The following is a 16,643-nucleotide window of genomic DNA, read 5'->3' as shown; positions in this document are numbered from 1 at the left end:
ATTGGACCCTATATATTCGGTAGCCTGTCCTGCCTGCCCATCAAAGTTACCTCCTCTGAAGGGCTTTCCCCCCCTTTCCTGCCCCTCTTCCACCTTTATTTTTTATTTATTTATATACTTTTTAAAGATTTTATTTATGTGAGAGAGAGAGCGAGAGCACACAGTAAAGAGGGGTAAAGGGAGAGAGAGAAGCAGAAGCAGACTTAACAATGAGCAGGGAACCTGAAGCGGGGCTTAATCCCAGGACCCTGAGATCATGACCCAAGCCAAAATCATTAACTGATGTCACATGCCCCACTCTGGCACCTTTAAAGTATTCCCCATGTGCCCCTGTTTCTTGACTGATTGATCTGGCATGTTTTCACCACACTTAATCATGCCTAGAGATCATGTCTTTAATTTCCTTATGTGTTGACTTGGTTGTTAAATGTCTCCTATGCTGGTCGACAAGCTCCATGAAAACAGGGCCATATGGGTCTCCACTTTTCTGCACTGCCTAGCCTAGTGTACATTCATGGTAGGTAGACTCTGAATAAATAAATGCATGAATGCAGTGATCAACCAGGCTTGCCAAAGACAGAATTCTGCATTCCTGGGGCATGAAAAACACTTAGGAATAAATATGGGAATGAATGAATGAATGAATCGAATGAATGAATGAATGAATGAACAAACAAACGAATGGATGCCTGGATAGGTGAACAAATGAATGAATGAATGGATGGATGGATGGGTGGATGGATGGATGGGTAGGTGGATAGATGAGTAGTAGGTAGGTAGGTGAATAAATGAATGCATTGATAAATGAGTGAATGGGTAAATGAAGGAATGGATAGATGGATGAATGGGTTAGATGGATGGATGAAGGGATGGGTGAAAGGAAGGATGGATGGATGGGTGAATAGGCATTTTATTGTTGCTCTTTGGCAGCAATAGTATTTTGTTTTCATAAAATTCTTGCCCAGGTGGCTCAGTGGTTTAGCACCACCTTCAGTCCAGGGCCTGATCCTGGAGACCCGTGATCAAGTCCCGTGTCTGGCTCCTTGCATGGAGCCTGCTTCTCCCTCTGCCTGTGTCTCTGCCTCTCTCTCTCTCTGTGTCTCTCATGAATAAATAAATAAAATCTTAAAAAAAATTCCTTTAAAAACTCTTTTTCCATAAATCTTGTGATTTTGTAGACTAGTTCTGTGGTTAAACCCCAATTTTTTTCCTGCATTTTATATGGTTGTACAATCTCCCTATTCCCTTCCACCTTCCCAGCCAGCAAGGGCAGGCTACGACTATGGACTTAGTGACTTTGTGCTGTCTGTTGCCTTCTCTTCTCTTCCTTTTTGGGTTCATCTCAGGCCAGGGGTTGGAATTGGCTCTTCCTTGGACTTCAGAATAGTCCCTAAGTGTTGAAATTCCCATGCAGTTCTTAGAAACAAAGCTGGTGAAAACATTACATGTAACAGAATAATTGCTCACATATTGTGGAATGAAGGTTATGGGGTAATCCCACTTTGGTCAACAAGTGGTAGTGTGGTTGGTGCACAATGGGTCTAGGGCAAGATCCTAGTTCAGAGTTGTCTCTTACTAGTTTTTTTATCCTAATAGTTCTACCCTGTGGGGTGCATGAATGGACTGAATGGGACGGGACAGGTTCAGGATCGTTCAACTGCAGTCCTGAAATTTAAAGTTATGGCACAGAAGTTCATAAGTGGGCCATGAACTCATTTAGAAGAAAGATCGCCTTGAATAGATCTGAAGTTGTTTGAAGTCTTTATTTATCCTGTTTTGTGTGAATATTCAGGTTTTCAGCTACAGAAATAGAAACATGAAAATGTATAGCATAAAGCCTTACCATCCCCCACCCCAAAAGTTCTCAAATTCCAAAGCATACTGAGTCCTAAGAGTTTCAAATTTTGGATAAGGGATTGTGGATAATGTAATATGCTTAGAATATCCCCTGGCAATTAGTAAGCACAGAAAATGCTTGTGATTAATAAATGTGTGTGTGTGTGTGTGTGTTTGTGTATGTGTGGTTGGAAAGTCTATAAGGAATGTGTCAAAATGGTTAATCGTTGTCTTTATGTGGTGCAATTATAAGTCATTTAAATTTTTTTCTTCATTTTTCTAACTTTCTGCTATAAATATTATAACAAATATTGACAATGTTTAATAATAAAACATTATTAAAAATGTTGGGGGAAAAAGTGAGCCAGTCATCTCACTTCCAAGATAAGAAACTGAAGCCCAGAGAGGTTCAGGGGTCTATCGGGGAGAGACCAACCCCAGCAGGATGATCATAGGTCCTGAGGGCCATTGGAACCCAGATCCTCAGCAGGTGCAGTTCAGAAAGTAGTCTGCTCCTCCTGCTGTTGATGCCTAACCTAGGCTCCAGGAAAGATGTCTCCACCCTCCTCCTAACCTGTTCTTAGCATTAGTGAGAAGAGTCAGAAGACAGGGCAATTCACAGGGTAGCCAGGAAGCGGTGTGACCTTGGGGATGTCACCTACCCTTGCAGGGGGCTGGACTGGGATGCTCTGAGGTCCTCTGTGGCTCTAATAGCCTTTGCTTTGTTTCTTTGTGTGTAGTGGGGTGCATGGGGGGCTTGGAGCAGGGGGAGATAGCAGTAGCAAAGCTTGTTAATTTAGAGCCATTTTCTCCTTGGCCAGTTACTATGGATGGTCTGAGTACCAGGTAAGCCTAGGGACAAACTCAGATGAAATTCTCAAGTGATGAAGCTAAGGTTTGTCCCATCCATTGATGGTCTTGGAAGCATTTATTGCAGCTCTGCTGGGTGCCAGGCTCTAACAGCACTAAGGATGCACAGACAATGGGACCTAGCCCTTGCCCTTGGAGAGGCCAGTGGAGGAGCCTAACAGGCCACAAGCCCAGAGCACTTCCCTTCATCGATGGGAGAGAATAGCTGACAAAGAGCTGGCACATGCTGACTCTTCCATTTGGCTGTGAAGTGGCCTGGGCTGAACTATCACCTTTCTGGCCTCAGCATCCTTCAGAACGAGGTCACAGTGGTACCTACCTCATAGGGCTGGTGAGTTCCTGAGTCCCCAGCCCTTCAAGCAATGCCACAGTGGATCACTGTCATCCAATGCCAAGAACAGTGTGCTTCACAGGACCCGCAGTCAGACAGGTCTGGCTTCCAATCTCAGACCAGTCCCATGTCCTCTCTCAGCTGTGATTTCCTACTCTGTCGGAGCGGGATAATACTGGTGTCTACTTCACAAGTGTGCTGAGATCACATGAGAAGACGTAGCGGGTGTGGACAGCCCAGGGGCTGCCTCGGGTGCCATCGGTGGAATGGGCATCTTCCAGAGTTCTCCCCAGTGGCCATGGCTCTTCTCAAGCCTGCCCAGGCATACAGCTTTAAGGTATAACAGCCTGTATCCACAGAGGAGGGACACAGGTGAAGTGTCTCTGACAAATGGATGCAGGGACTGGGGCTTTCCCCTACCTCCTCCCCCACTGCTCACTTCCATGCTGCGAATATTGAGTTTAAGAGAGGTTTTGCAAGGCAGACCTCAGATCCCTGGGAGGAGGCGAGTGAGGGTTTGTGGAGTCTGGACCGAGGTGAAGGAACAGCAGACCAGCTTTCTAATGCCAGGGACCTGGCTTCTCCCTTTTGTCCCAAGTAGCGTCCTGGGATGGTTTGCAGAGGGCCTCCCCCAGGTCCTTCCTGCTCATCATCACCCTCCCTCTTCTCTGCTCCAGGTAGCGAGCAGGTCATAAAACTTTAAATTGCCTGTAAATATTTTTATTTGTCCCTCAATGAAATGCCATGGATCTTTTGATAATGTTTTAATTTATTCATTCCTTTATTGATTTAGGGGGGGCTGGGAGAAACCCCATTTCCAAAACATTTTAGCTCCTAAGATGTTTTCTGGGAGCTTGTATGTGGGGGGTGTTCCCTGTTTTTGCATTGTTTCATTTGTGGACTGGATATTGAGGTTCGGAAGAGGTTGGCTATTCATACAGGATACAGAGTGACTGAACATCCCTTTCTCTCAAGGATCTGTATCCTGCTTTAGAAGAATCTTTCATTCTGCTCTATGCTTAATGTAACATTTCCCCAATCACATTTGGAAAGGGATTATTTTATTTTTCTTTGGATGAATGCACATCATATGTGGGTGAGCACACAGAAAAGTGGAGAGAAGGGGTTTGCTCAAGGTCACACGGTGTAGGGACAGGCTCAAGGCCGCTCACGGCTTAGGCATTTCCACTGTGCTGATAGCCACTTGCAAGTGCACTCTTGTTGTTTGTGTGTGTGGTGTTTTGCTGTTGACCTGGGTTTTCCCCGTGCAGTACCAACAAGTTAAATTTAGCCTCTGAGGAGTCTGACCAGAAGGGCTTCTAGCACGAGGCTGTACCTGCAGCCAGGTTTAAACTGTGTCATTGGAATCACAGTGATAGTTTAAAGAAGATGTTTATATAAAGGTGGTGGTGTGAGTAAGCATGTATGTTATTCTTTGCTTCCTATATTCTATACCCTAATAACACAGAGAAAAATCCAAGTCATTATCACTCTGATGACATGCAAAGCGCAGACATCTAAGTGAAATCCCATTCTTGAGAAGCCCCCATGTAAACGTGAGGTGTGTTAGGATGTCTCTAAGGCTGTATGAGCGGAGCAGTTAGCATAACCACAGCATTCAACAGATGTTGGGGTTTTTTCAGTAGAGAATAAAAATTCAGAGCAATGCAAGTTCTCTCCTACTTGATCCTAACTGATTTGAGGTAGGGTAGGAGTGTTCGGAAATACTTTCACTTCCTGATTTTAATTGTTTTCCCTATTGTGAGGTGATTAAATTTGGATCATTTAGAGGATGGATTTTTTGGGGGTTTGGTTTGAAACTTTAAAAGTAGATCAGCCTAAAAAAAATAAAATAAAAAAAAATAAAAGTAGATCAGCCTATAGTCTGTTGAGTTGGTTTTTTGTTGTTGTTGTTGTTGGTTTTTTTTGGGGGGGGGGGAGAGACAAGGCCTTGAAGGACCTTCTAGGAACTCTGAGGAACTGAAAATTTTGTTCACCTGTTTTATTTATTTTTTAATCCGTTGTTGAAAAAGTTACTTTCAAAAAAAAAAAAAAAGTTACTTTCTGGTTAGAATGCAGGTAATTGGTGCCCTCAGGTAGGCTGCTTATATGATTCCTAGGGAAGATCATGGTTCACATTGTGACCACATGGATGGTGCCTCCTGGAGGTGTGGCCCAAGCTGTGCCTTTCCATGGGAATTCATTTGCAAACATTTACATTATTTTTTGGTTTTTATTTGCTGTGAACATAGGCTACATTTATTTTTTATTTTTTTTTAATTTTTATTTATTTATGATAGAGAGAAAGAGAGAGAGAGGCAGAGACACAGGCAAAGGGAGAAGCAGGCTCCATGCACTGGGAGCCCGACGTGGGATTCGATCCCGGGTCTCCGGGATCGCGCCCTGGGCCAAAGGCAGGCGCCAAACCGCTGCGCCACCCAGGGATCCCCTAGGCTACATTTATTATTATGCAATGCTTTCTAGGCAGTGTTTAGATCCTTTTTATTTATTATAACTCCGTGGAGAAGCATTCATTCATTCATTCTAGCTGGCATCAGTTTACCTGGGTTCAAGGCTCCAGCTCTGTCACTCTTGGGAAACCTATATCTCTGGGTCACATTTCCTTATCTGCATTATGGAAATAAAAACAATAGGATCGCTATTAAGACAAAGGCACAAAAGAGCACTCCATGTGTGTTAGTCTCCCAGAAAGCAGCTTACTTTTAAAAAAATGCTTTTGAGTGGTTGACACACAGTATTACACTAGTTTCAGGTGTAGGACATAGCAACAGGATAAATCTATACTTTTTATTTTATTTTATTTTATTTTTTATTTTTTATTTTATTTTTTAATTTTTATTTATTTATGATAGTCACACAGGGAGAGAGAGAGAAAGAGAGGCAGAGACACAGGCAGAGGGAGAAGCAGGCTCCATGCACCAGGAGCCCGACGTGGGATTTGATCCCAGGTCTCCAGGATCGTGCCCTGGGCCAAAGGCAGGCCACCCAGGGATCCCAAATCTATACTTTTTAAAAAGATTTTATTTATTTATTCATGAGAGACACAGAGACGTGGGATTTGATCCCAGGTCTCCAGGATCGCGCCCTGGGCCAAAGGCTGTGCCACCCAGGGATCCCAAATCTATACTTTTTAAAAAGATTTTATTTATTTATTCATGAGAGACACAGAGAGAGGCAGGCTTCCCACACAGAACCTGATGCAGGATTTGATTCCAGGACCCTGGGATCACGACCCAAGCCAAAGGCAGATGCCCAACCACTGAGCCACCCAGGTGCCCCAGGACAAGTCTATACATTATGCTGTGCTCAGGACAGGCGTAGCTACCAGCTGTCACCATACAACTCTATTACAATACTGTTGACTATAGTCCCAATGCTGTACCTTTCATTCCCAGGACTTATGTGTTCCATAAACTAGAAGTCAGAAAGAAGTTTATTTAGGGTCACAGGGCAGCTGGGCTCCCTTTGCTAGATGACCCAGGTGGTCCAAAGTGTGTGTTAGAAGCTCACTGAGTGGGCAGGAGGCCCTAGAGCCAACATGTCCCTGGGAAGAGAGGCGAAAGAATAAGCAAAAACAGAACTTGGAAGCCAAGAGTTGACTTGCCTTAGGAGGTTTTACCAGGCACCGTGGTGACATCTGACTCATATCAAATAAACCATATTTTTCACCACTTCCCTATTGTGTGTGTTCAAGCACATGAAATGCTTGCGAGTTTGTCCCAGCTGCCAGTCTGTAGCGGGGGTGCCCTCCTGGAACCCTTCTCTCCAGTCAGGGCAGCTGGGGAGGAAAGTAGGCAAGAGGGCTTTTTTTAAAGTCTCTGGCTGCTGTCGACCGGCGCCCAAGGTCAGCGGCGGCCCCGCTGGATTGGCCAGTCCGGGGGGCGGGACCTGGTCCTGTTGAGGCCAGGAGGGGGGCCCGGTGAGGAGGCCGGGCCTCGTGCAGGGGGCGGGGCCCTCCGGGGAGGAGGGGCTCGTTTGGGGGCGGGGCCTGGCCGGCGCATCACCCCCCCTCCCCCCGCCCCGCCACAGGATACGTGCGCTCTGGACTCATTTTGGGATGGAGGAAGCGCTGCGCTTGGTCGGGCGCCTGCAGGCTGCAGCACCGTTCGGCCTGAGCGGCCCTCCTCCTCCCTGTCGCGACCTGGCTGCCCTGCTGGGCCCCGGGACGGAGGTCCGCTTCAGGGGGTTAAGGGGTGCAGGCTCTGCATCCCGGCAGCAGCCGGGGGGGATTGGCCGGCGAGCAGGTCATTATGAGTCCTGCCAAGTGCAAGGTCTGTTTTCCTGATCGCAAAGTAAAGTAAGTAAGTCTGCAATTTTAATGACCGTTATCTTTTGCAAACTTAGGCCATCGTGCCCCCCCCCCCCGCCCCCAGTAAAGACAAGCTGTGTGTCCCCTTAGCTCCACCTCCTCTTCCCCGCCCCCATCAAAGAAATGTAGGCTTCAGTTTGGCCACTGGGGAGGTGGAGCCCGCCTTGCAGACACTGGCTGGTCTTGGTGGTTGAAGCGGAGGCCGGATTGGACGGATTTGGCGGCGATGTTGATTGGAGGGGCTCTCTGGAACACACAGGTGGACAGGCTTGGGGGGACCACGCCTACTTCCTCTTCCTCCACTCAGCCTTGATAAAGCCTTGATGGGTCTGGAAGGCAGGGCTCTTTGAAGTGATTATGAAGCCCTAGGTGAATCAAGGGCCACCTGAGCAGGCATGGCTTTTAAGGGTATTTTATGAGCACTGTGCAGGCATTTCTGTGTCCGAGTGCTTCCTACCTCCATGTGCTTGATTTCTTGTCTTCATTTTATTGCATTAAAAAAAATTACCAAAGTAATGTTATGTTTGTTGTTGAAAAGTCAGAAAATTCTAGATAAGCTAAGAGAAGGAACAAAATTCATCCTAGCCACTCCCTACCCCCACACCATGATCTTTATTAACAGTTGCTGGATAGTTACTGAGCTCATAAGCATGTCAGGGAAGTGAAGTCTCAGAGCCAGAAGGATGGTTGTTTAGGTCCAAGGATGGGGCAAAAAACGTGCCCCAGACATGCAGCCAGCCCTCCAGGAGGCGGCTGACCTTCCAGTTCTCTGGCCCTTCTGCAAAGGAGAATAACAGGGCCTTCAGGGGACCCTTGGATCGCTCAGGGCTTATCTGAGCAGAGGGCTTGCAGAGCGGGAGAGGTCCTGAGTTTGAATCATGGTCTCTCTTGTGCACTACGTTTTTGGTACAGCATGACAGTTACGTTTGGAGCCCTGATCTGACCCCTGTGGCAAAACCCCTCAAGTCCTACAATGTACCCAAAGTGGGCCATGTGGTCTACAAAAGACACATTTCCACGCCCCTGATCTGTAAGGCTATTGACACAAAAGTTTAACATATAAATCTTGAATCACGCTTAATTGTACACTCCCGTCCAGAAGAAGACTTTTCACAAACTATTATAATCTGAAAGAGTAAGCCTGCAGGAATTGAAATTGTCCTATCATATGTGACTTCACTGCTCAGTGGAAATTCTGCTCAGAACCAAGGCCAGCTGCCAGGTTGAAATGTTGGTTGTTGGTTTATTAGTGGTTCTCACCCCCAACTGCACATTCGAATTCCCTGGGGGGTAGGGAGGCTTTGGTAAAATGGGGATGCCTAGGTGCGCTCCCTCTGCCTCCAACAATCCCTCCTGTCCTGGGGATGCTGATTAATTAGTCCAAGTGGGGCCTGGGCATCAGCATTTTTAAAGCCCCTCAATGTGATGGAGCATCGAGTCAGGGCTGAAAAGCACTGCCTAATTCAGAATTGACAAACTGTTTTCGTCCAGGGCCAAATAGTAAATATTTCCGGCTTTAAGACCTTATGGTCTCTGTCACTACTCAGCTCTGCCCCAGCAGCCACAGAGAATCCATAATTAAATGGATCTGACTGTATTCCAGTCACGCTTTATTTATGGGCACTGATGTTTGAAATTCATGTAATTTTCATGTGTCGGAAAATAAGATTCTTTCAACCATTTAAAAATGTAAAAGTCATTATTAGCTTGTGGGATGTACAAAAGCAGGTGGCACCCAGGATTTGGGTTTTGGACCTTAGCTTAATGACTTCTGGCCTTGCCAAAGTGGCCATCCCGGGAAGCGCTGACAGCATGGGTGGCCCAAGAAATTTCCAAGGGTCCAGTCCATTTGCCTGGGAGCCCAAAAATGAGTTCAAAGTTAGCAGCCTTTACTAAGCTATGCAATGTCCTTTCTTTCTTACTTGCTTGGTGATAATAGTGAAGCCTTTATGTCCATCAGGTCAGCTAGCATCCCTGTTTTGCAGAAGAGAAGTAGTGGTAGGGTAGGGATGCAGGGGCTGGTTAATGTCCACAGCACAATAGCTCCATACTGGGGCTCTTATCGTGGCTGCCCAGCAGAGAGGCACCTCATCTAAAGCTCTTTGCTGCACACGAAGCCCAGCAGTGAACCCTGGACACACTCTCCGAGGCAGACACTATTAATATTTTCGATATTGTCATCCTGCAAGGGAACTGAGATATACTACTGCAGCAGCCTTCCCAAGACCATATAGGTCATGAGTAGTAGACTCTGCGTTCAAAGCCTGGGAGGATGGCTCTAACCCACCAGGGTTTCTCAGCTGAGGCACTGTTGATATTTGGGGCCCTGTGTGTAGTAGGGGTTGTCCTGAGCATCCTAGAATATTGAATAGCATCCCTGGCCTCTATCTACTAGATGCCAGTAGCACACTGCCTTCCCCACCTTAGCTGTGATCACAAAAAAATGTCAGCAAACATGGGTCATGTGTCCCCTGGGGAACCAAACTGGCCTCAACTGAGAACCCTGCAGTTCACATTTGCCTCTCAAATGTAGGTGCTTGTTTTTCTAAAATCCAGACAATGGAGATACTTCCTTTTACCTCAACTATCCTTCTGCCTCAAACTTAGACTCTGGAGGTCAGAGTTAGATTGCAAGCCCAGCATTGCCACCTGCCAGCTGTGTGGCTTGAGGTCATTGGGCCTCTCTGACCCTCAGTTTCCTCGCTGTGAGCAGGGAATGGCGGCCTCCCATGCACAGATTCAGTAGGAAGCCCCCTGTACCTGATTCACAGTGACACTCGAGAATGTTTATTCCTTCCCTCCCAGTGTCTCTGCCTGGTCTTGTGCCTGAGCAGCTGACTGTGTTTGGTGTTGGGCTGATAACTCTGAGGTGTCGTTGATTGCACCTGAAGCCATTTACAAAGTCACCCTGGGATAATGCAGCCTCCGCTTGCCTTGGAACAAATGCTGGCCAAAGGTCAGCCTTCCAGAGCCAATGTTGGTTGGCTTCCATCTTTGTCAAAAACGAATAAAAATAGCCACCAGCCTGGAGACTGGGTCTGAACCAAGGCTACTCCGGCAGCATTGTGTGTTCACCCACCTAGCTAGTTATGATGGGCTTGTGACCCACCTGATGGATGGGCTCTGTCACCAGTTTAGAAATCAAAATGGTGGCTGAGAAATTTCCAGGCTATAAAATGGTGTTTTTCTCCTGGTTGACTTTTTTGTTGTTATTGTGCTTTAGGTCAGTTTTCTAGAGTTTTAATGTTTGTGTGTATGGAAGTGGGATGTCTGAGACTATCTGAAGCCAAGTTGGGGAGGGCTGTAGACAGAGTGGGGAAGAGTGGATGGATGGGGAGCAGACCCTAGACAGAGGAGTGGCCGATGCATTTCCTGGTGAGGTTGGAAGATCAGGAGCCTCTGATCCTCTTGGTCTCACTACACTGAAATGGTAATAGAGTTTACTGGCCAGACACCATCTTTTGCTTTATATATATCATTTAACTTTTACAACCTAGTGAGGTATATTTTACTATTCTCATCTTATAGTTGGGGATGCTGAGCACCCGGCTTAATGGATGCCAGAATGACCATTGGCTTTTGGTATCCCTCTTACAAAATTCATAGCTTTTTTTAAATTTTTTTCTCATTGAAAATAATATATCATTGCAGGACTTAACAAACATAGACAAAGAAAGGAAAACAGGAACCACCTATAACTCCACTATCCCGAGATAACTGCCTTTAACATTTTGGTATCTGGTTCCCTAGATCAGGGGCCTACATGCCACATCTGCCTGTTTTTGTGAAGAAATAAAGTTATTAAAAACAAACTGAGATACCTGCTGGTTGATGGGATGTAATTCTGATAAAAGCACTGTTCACATTTGCAAGATGATAATGACCTTCTAAAGTACTTTCCTAAATCCGATCTCGGTTCAGTGATTCAGTCCCAGGAAGTCTTTTTTTTTTTTTTTTAAGATTTTATTTATTTATTCATGAGAAACACAGAGTGAGAGGCAGAGACATAGGCAGAAGGAGAAGCAGGCTCCCTATGGGGAGCCTGATGTGGGACTCTATCCCAGGACCTCAGGATCATATTCTGAGACGAAGGCAGATGCTCAATCACTGAGCCACTCAGGTGCCACAGTCCCAGAAGGTCTTAGAAGAAAAACTGCTCACAGTTTGTGGCAGGGGGCGAGGTTATTTTAAGGGCCAGAAATCATTTGTTCATCTGTCTGTTCATTTATTCAGGCCCTATGGCTAAACTCAGATGGATGGAGAGTCTTCGTTGAAAACACATATTCTCTTGTGGCATAGAAACACAGCGTTCATTTTCTCTTTTTGTTCCCCTGGCCCAGAACTTTGTTTTTCCCTCTGTGATAGGCAGAGTGTTTGGCGGCTCATGCTGGGGAGTGGGAGCAGATTGCAGACTTGTAGGAGACTTTCCCATGGGGACCTGTACTGAACACGAAGATTGGTACAACAACATTTGCTGGTGTAGTGGAAATAGCCCTAGGCCTGCTGTCTTGCTCGGTGACACCTTTGCCTGGCTGGACCTCTATTTGCCCATCTATAAAATGAAATTTCTCTTTGCTATTTATTTGCTTCCAGTTTTGCTGGTTTTTGCTCAGATGATAAGTGGTGGCATGTTGGTAGTGTTCCTTAAGATTAGTTAGTTCTTCACCAAAGGTTTGGTCCTTGAACCCACTCATCCTTGCCCTCACCACATGCTTAGTAACACAGCTGCTCACAGCTACGGGTGGTTACCTGCTAGCCTAATTCTTGACAGACTGTCCCCAGCTTAATGGCTCATTGCCATGTTATGTAAGTGGACTGAGGGGCACCTGGGTGGCACAGTCAGCTGGGTGTCTGATTCTTGGTTTTGGCTGGGGTCCTGATCTCAGCGTTGTGAGATCAAGCCCACATTGGGTTCTGTGCTCAGCATGGAGTCTGCTAAAGACTCTTCTGCTGCCCCTCCCCTCCCTCAAATAATTTTTTTTAAAAAGATTTATTTATTTATTCAGAGAGAGACGGAGAGGCAGAGAGAGAAGCGGGCTCCATGCAGGGAGCCCTACGTGGGACTCGATCCCAGGTCTCCAGGGTCACGCCCTGGGCTGCAGGCAGCGCTAAACTGCTGCGCCACCGGGGCTGCCCCAAATAATTTTTTTTTTTTTAAGATTTTATTTATTTACTCATGAGAGACACACAGAGAGAGGCAGAGACATGGGCAGAGGGAAGAACTGACTTGATCCCAGGATCCTGGGATTACAACCTGAGTCGAAGGCAGATGCTCAACCACTGAGACACTCAGGCATCCCACAAATAAATAAATCTTGAAAAGAAAAGAAAAAAAAAAGAACATAGACTGAATGCGCATTCCTGATTCTCTTCTATCAATATTCCAGCGAATGACAGCAGAGAGATGTTTTTTTAAAAAGAGAGATGGAAACCCATCAAGCCTGGCAGAACAGTGGGGAAGATTAGCAACCACATTTTAGAGGACAGAAGCAGATGGACAAACAGTAAATGGCTTAGCAGAACCAAGAGGGCTGAGTCATTAAGCAGCAGTGAGGACAGCTGCAAACCCACCTGATCTGTGTTCTCAAAGGTGCAGGGACTGGCAGCATCATGTACCTCTGCACTTGGGGCTTAAGAGGGGGTACCAAAATGAGAAGAATTGGGTAAAAAGATGCCCGGATTTTCTTGCCTGCTTTGCATGACTAGGGGTTGCCCATTTCCACCCCAACAGAAAGTAAGTGGTTCATTCTCTGGAGGAGGACATCAGAGGGTCTCGGGACTGGAGACTGATGGGCATAGTGGAGGGTATGAGGCCTGAATCCCAAACACAAAGATCAGGGTCTGTGTAGGTGCTGAATCCTGAAACCCGCCCTGCCCTCCTGCCCCCCCAGACCTGTCCCACTACTTCCCCCACCATCCCTTCCCTGGCTCCTGCCCAGCTGAGAATTGGACCATTGAAGGAAGAAGACTCTAGTATACTTGGGATTTCCGGTATGTAGGCCCCCTTCCCCCCTCCAGATCCTGAGCACTGAGCTCAGGGGCTGCTGGCTCCACCTTGTACCTCTGCCAGCCCTTTAGTTAGTTTTTTGTTTTTGGTCATGAGAAAGTAACTGAGGCTTGGGTACTGTTTCTAATATGGAAGGCAGGCCCCAAACAATCCAACCGAGGGACACAAGAGACTTGGAAGAAACAGAAACGATGCCGGGAGAAGAGAGCTTGAAAAAGCTGCCATTAATACCTTCACTGAAGCCAGAGAGGATGTTGCATACATAGGAACAAGATGCACAAGAGGGAAACTTGGCGAGCCAATAACAAGCTCTTGGGTATTAAAGGCACAACAGCAGGTTAGGAATCTCCCAGAAAGTGAAAGACATCAAAGTTTTGGTCCTCTGAACCCACTCATCTTTGCCCTTGTAGCATGCTTGGTGACACAGCCATTGGACATATCTGTGGGTGGTTAACTGCTAGCCTAATTCTTGACAGACTGCCCCTAGCTTAATGCCTCATCACCAGGTTAAGAAAGTGGACTGAAGGGCACCTGGGTGGTGCAATCTGCCAGAAAGTGAAAGACGAGATAGGAAATAGAAGAGGGGAAAATTTTAGACAGAAACTTGCAGGCCAGTCTAAGAATTTCAACATCCAAATAATGAGGCTTCTGGAAAGAATAGAGGAAAAGGAGGTAGATAAATCATTTGAAGGAAATATTTGAAGACAAATCCTAGGATGTGGGTTTCCACATTGAAGGAGCCTGTTCACAGCCCCACTGGTGGAAGAGGACACATACCTGAGTACATCCCTGTGAAACTGTAGACTCTGGAAGACAGAGATAAGATCCTATAAGCTTCTGGATTTAAAAAAACAGGTCACCCATGAAGGATCAATGTATCAGAACAGCTCTGGTTCTGTGTCCTTGAAAACCACAACATAATGGTGCAAACCTTCCAAAACTCTGAAGGAAAAGGTTTTCCCTTCTAGAATTCCATACAGAGCCAAATGACAGGGCCAAACCTGAGAGGAGAAAGTTTCAGAATTTTCAAGACTATGAGTCATTAACTACCCTCACCACTCTCAAACACCTTTCTTAGAAAGCTACTGAAGGGTGTCTTCTACTGAAAAAAGAGAATAAACCAAAAAAGCAACACATGGGAAACAGGAAACAGAGATCCAGTGTAGAATGTAAGAGGATCTCCAAAGTGATAGTGATGAGGTAGCCCAGAGCAGCCAGGAGCAGGACAGGCATGTTAAGGGTACCATTGTCATCTGCTCTGTTGTTGTACCATCTTTTTAGTCAGATAGAACTATTGGAGGCTATGTCCCAACAAAACAAGGGAGTCTACCAAAAAAGGAGTCTAATTTGTGATTCCTCTCAGGGATCATACGCCTAGGAAAGGCAAAAGAGATCCTAAGGATGTCAGCAAAAGGAAGTCCCAGAATGACAGTTGTGTAGTGGGTCTGGAGAACAGCCAATCAGGATGAGAGGAGAGGGTAGAGGGCTGCAGAAGGGATATCACCAATGAAGAAAAATGGAGCTGACCAATTATCTTGTGTACTGCGAAGACATGAGGAGGAGTGGACTGCATTAGCAACAAGTGCAAGGAGAGCTACATGGATGGAAAAACAACAACAACAACAACAACAACACTGTCTCCAGGAGAAAAGCAAGAAGAAAGGAAAATCTGGTCTATTCCAGCCCTCATCTGTGAATAATCCCAGATTTGTGAAACCCCAAATACTCAATCTGCCAGATTGCAGTATGCCTGCATTGAGAGGTTGGGTGACGGGAAGCAGATGGGATGGCCAAGTAAGAGCACTCATTCCTCATCTCTTGAGATCAGAGAGCCATAGATGTGTCTCAAATAATGTCACACAAGGTGGTACATACATATTATTCAGAACTACGGAGAGGCGTAAATGCCAAAAAAGTGATTTCCTTTGAAATTGAGAAGGTCATTGAGAAGGTACAGATGGCATATGTGGTTCTGGAGGGGGTGGGGCAAGGAACCACCATTTGGTTGTTATACGTTTTTTTAAAAAGATTTTGTTTATTTATTTATTTTTTAAAAGATTTTATTCATTTATTATGAGAGACACAGAGAGGCAGAGACACAGGCAGAGGGAGGAGCAGGCTCCCTGCAGGAAGCCCGATGTGGGACTCGATCCCAGGACTCCAGGATCATGACCTGAGCGGAAGGCAGATGCTCAACCACTGAGCCACCCAGGCGCCCCTGTTTATTTATTTATTTAGAGAGCACGAGCTTGGGGAGCTTGGGGAGCTTGGGGACGGGCAGAGGGTGAGGGAGAAAGAGAATCTCAGACTCCCACTGAGCATAGACACCCCCCCCCACCCCGCCCCAGACCTGGGGCTTGATCTCATGACTCTGAGATCATGACCTGAACCAAAATCAAGAGTCAGTATCTTTTTTTTTTTTTTTTTAATTTTTTATTTATTTATGATAGTCACAGAGAGAGAGAGAGAGGCAGGCTCCATGCACCGGGAGCCCGACGTGGGATTCCATCCTGGGTCTCCAGGATTGCGCCCTGGGCCAAAGGCAGGCACTAAACCGCTGCGCCACCCAGGGATCCCCCAAGAGTCAGTATCTTAACCAACCGAGCCACCCAGGTGCCCCAATTGTTATACATTTTCTGGTTTTCAGTTGCAAAAATATTGATATGTCCATACAGAAAACTGCATGAGAAGTATCAATACTGTTTAACAAGTCTCAAGTATTAGACTTGGACTTTTTCCCTGATCATAAACCTCCCCTCTCTCCTAAGCATTTTAGTATTATTTGAATTTCTAAATTGGGAGCGTAGAAAGTAAAAATGAGGGGACTTGGGTTGCTCAGTTGGTTGAGTGTCTGCCTTCAGCTCAGGTCATGATCCTGGGGTCCTGAGATCAAGCCCCGCGTCAGACTCCCTGCTCAGCGGGGAGCCTCCTTCCCCCCCCCACTTTTTTTTTTTTTCTCCTTTTCCTTCTGCCATTCCCCCTGCTTGTGCTCTCTGGCTCTCTCTATCGCTCTGTCAAATGAATGAATAAATGAAAATAAAAATTAATTTAAAGTTAAAGAGGTCAACATACAGCTTGGGACAAATCAGGGGATCATTCTGCTTCATTCCTGCCCTGGCCTCTTGGGTCTCCTTGTGAAATACTTCAAGGTTCCCAGTGAGGACTGCAAAGCAGAGCGCATCTGATGAGCTCCTGCTTCTCTGTTGATGTTGATTTTGGAGGTGCTGGGCTCCTGACTCTCTCCCCAAGTGGCCCAGGCTTCCTGGCTC

At 46.2% G+C, this 16,643-nt stretch overlaps 1 protein-coding gene across 5 annotated transcripts in view; it reads left to right on the top strand.

Annotated features, from left to right (window-relative positions):
* The window catches only part of ACACB (acetyl-CoA carboxylase beta), a 131,335-nt gene that overhangs the window by 29,733 nt on the left and 84,959 nt on the right, over nucleotides 1-16,643 (top strand). The window contains exon 1 of one of the 5 annotated variants that reach the window (XM_072802920.1): nucleotides 3,213-3,374. The exons of 3 other annotated variants lie outside the window; for them this stretch is intronic. In XM_072802920.1, the coding sequence (XP_072659021.1) occupies nucleotides 3,304-3,374 (71 nt within the window). In that variant the 5' untranslated portion in view covers nucleotides 3,213-3,303. Of the gene's footprint in view, nucleotides 1-3,212; nucleotides 3,375-7,232; nucleotides 7,356-16,643 lie in introns of those variants that run through there. One more of the 5 variants, XM_072802921.1, reaches the window with a different exon arrangement.

Source organism: Canis lupus, chromosome 27 (assembly GCF_048164855.1).
Source record: "Canis lupus baileyi chromosome 27, mCanLup2.hap1, whole genome shotgun sequence".
NCBI lineage: Eukaryota > Metazoa > Chordata > Mammalia > Carnivora > Canidae > Canis > Canis lupus.
Note: the sequence above shows the minus strand (reverse complement) of the source record. Positions and strands in the feature narration are given on the sequence as shown.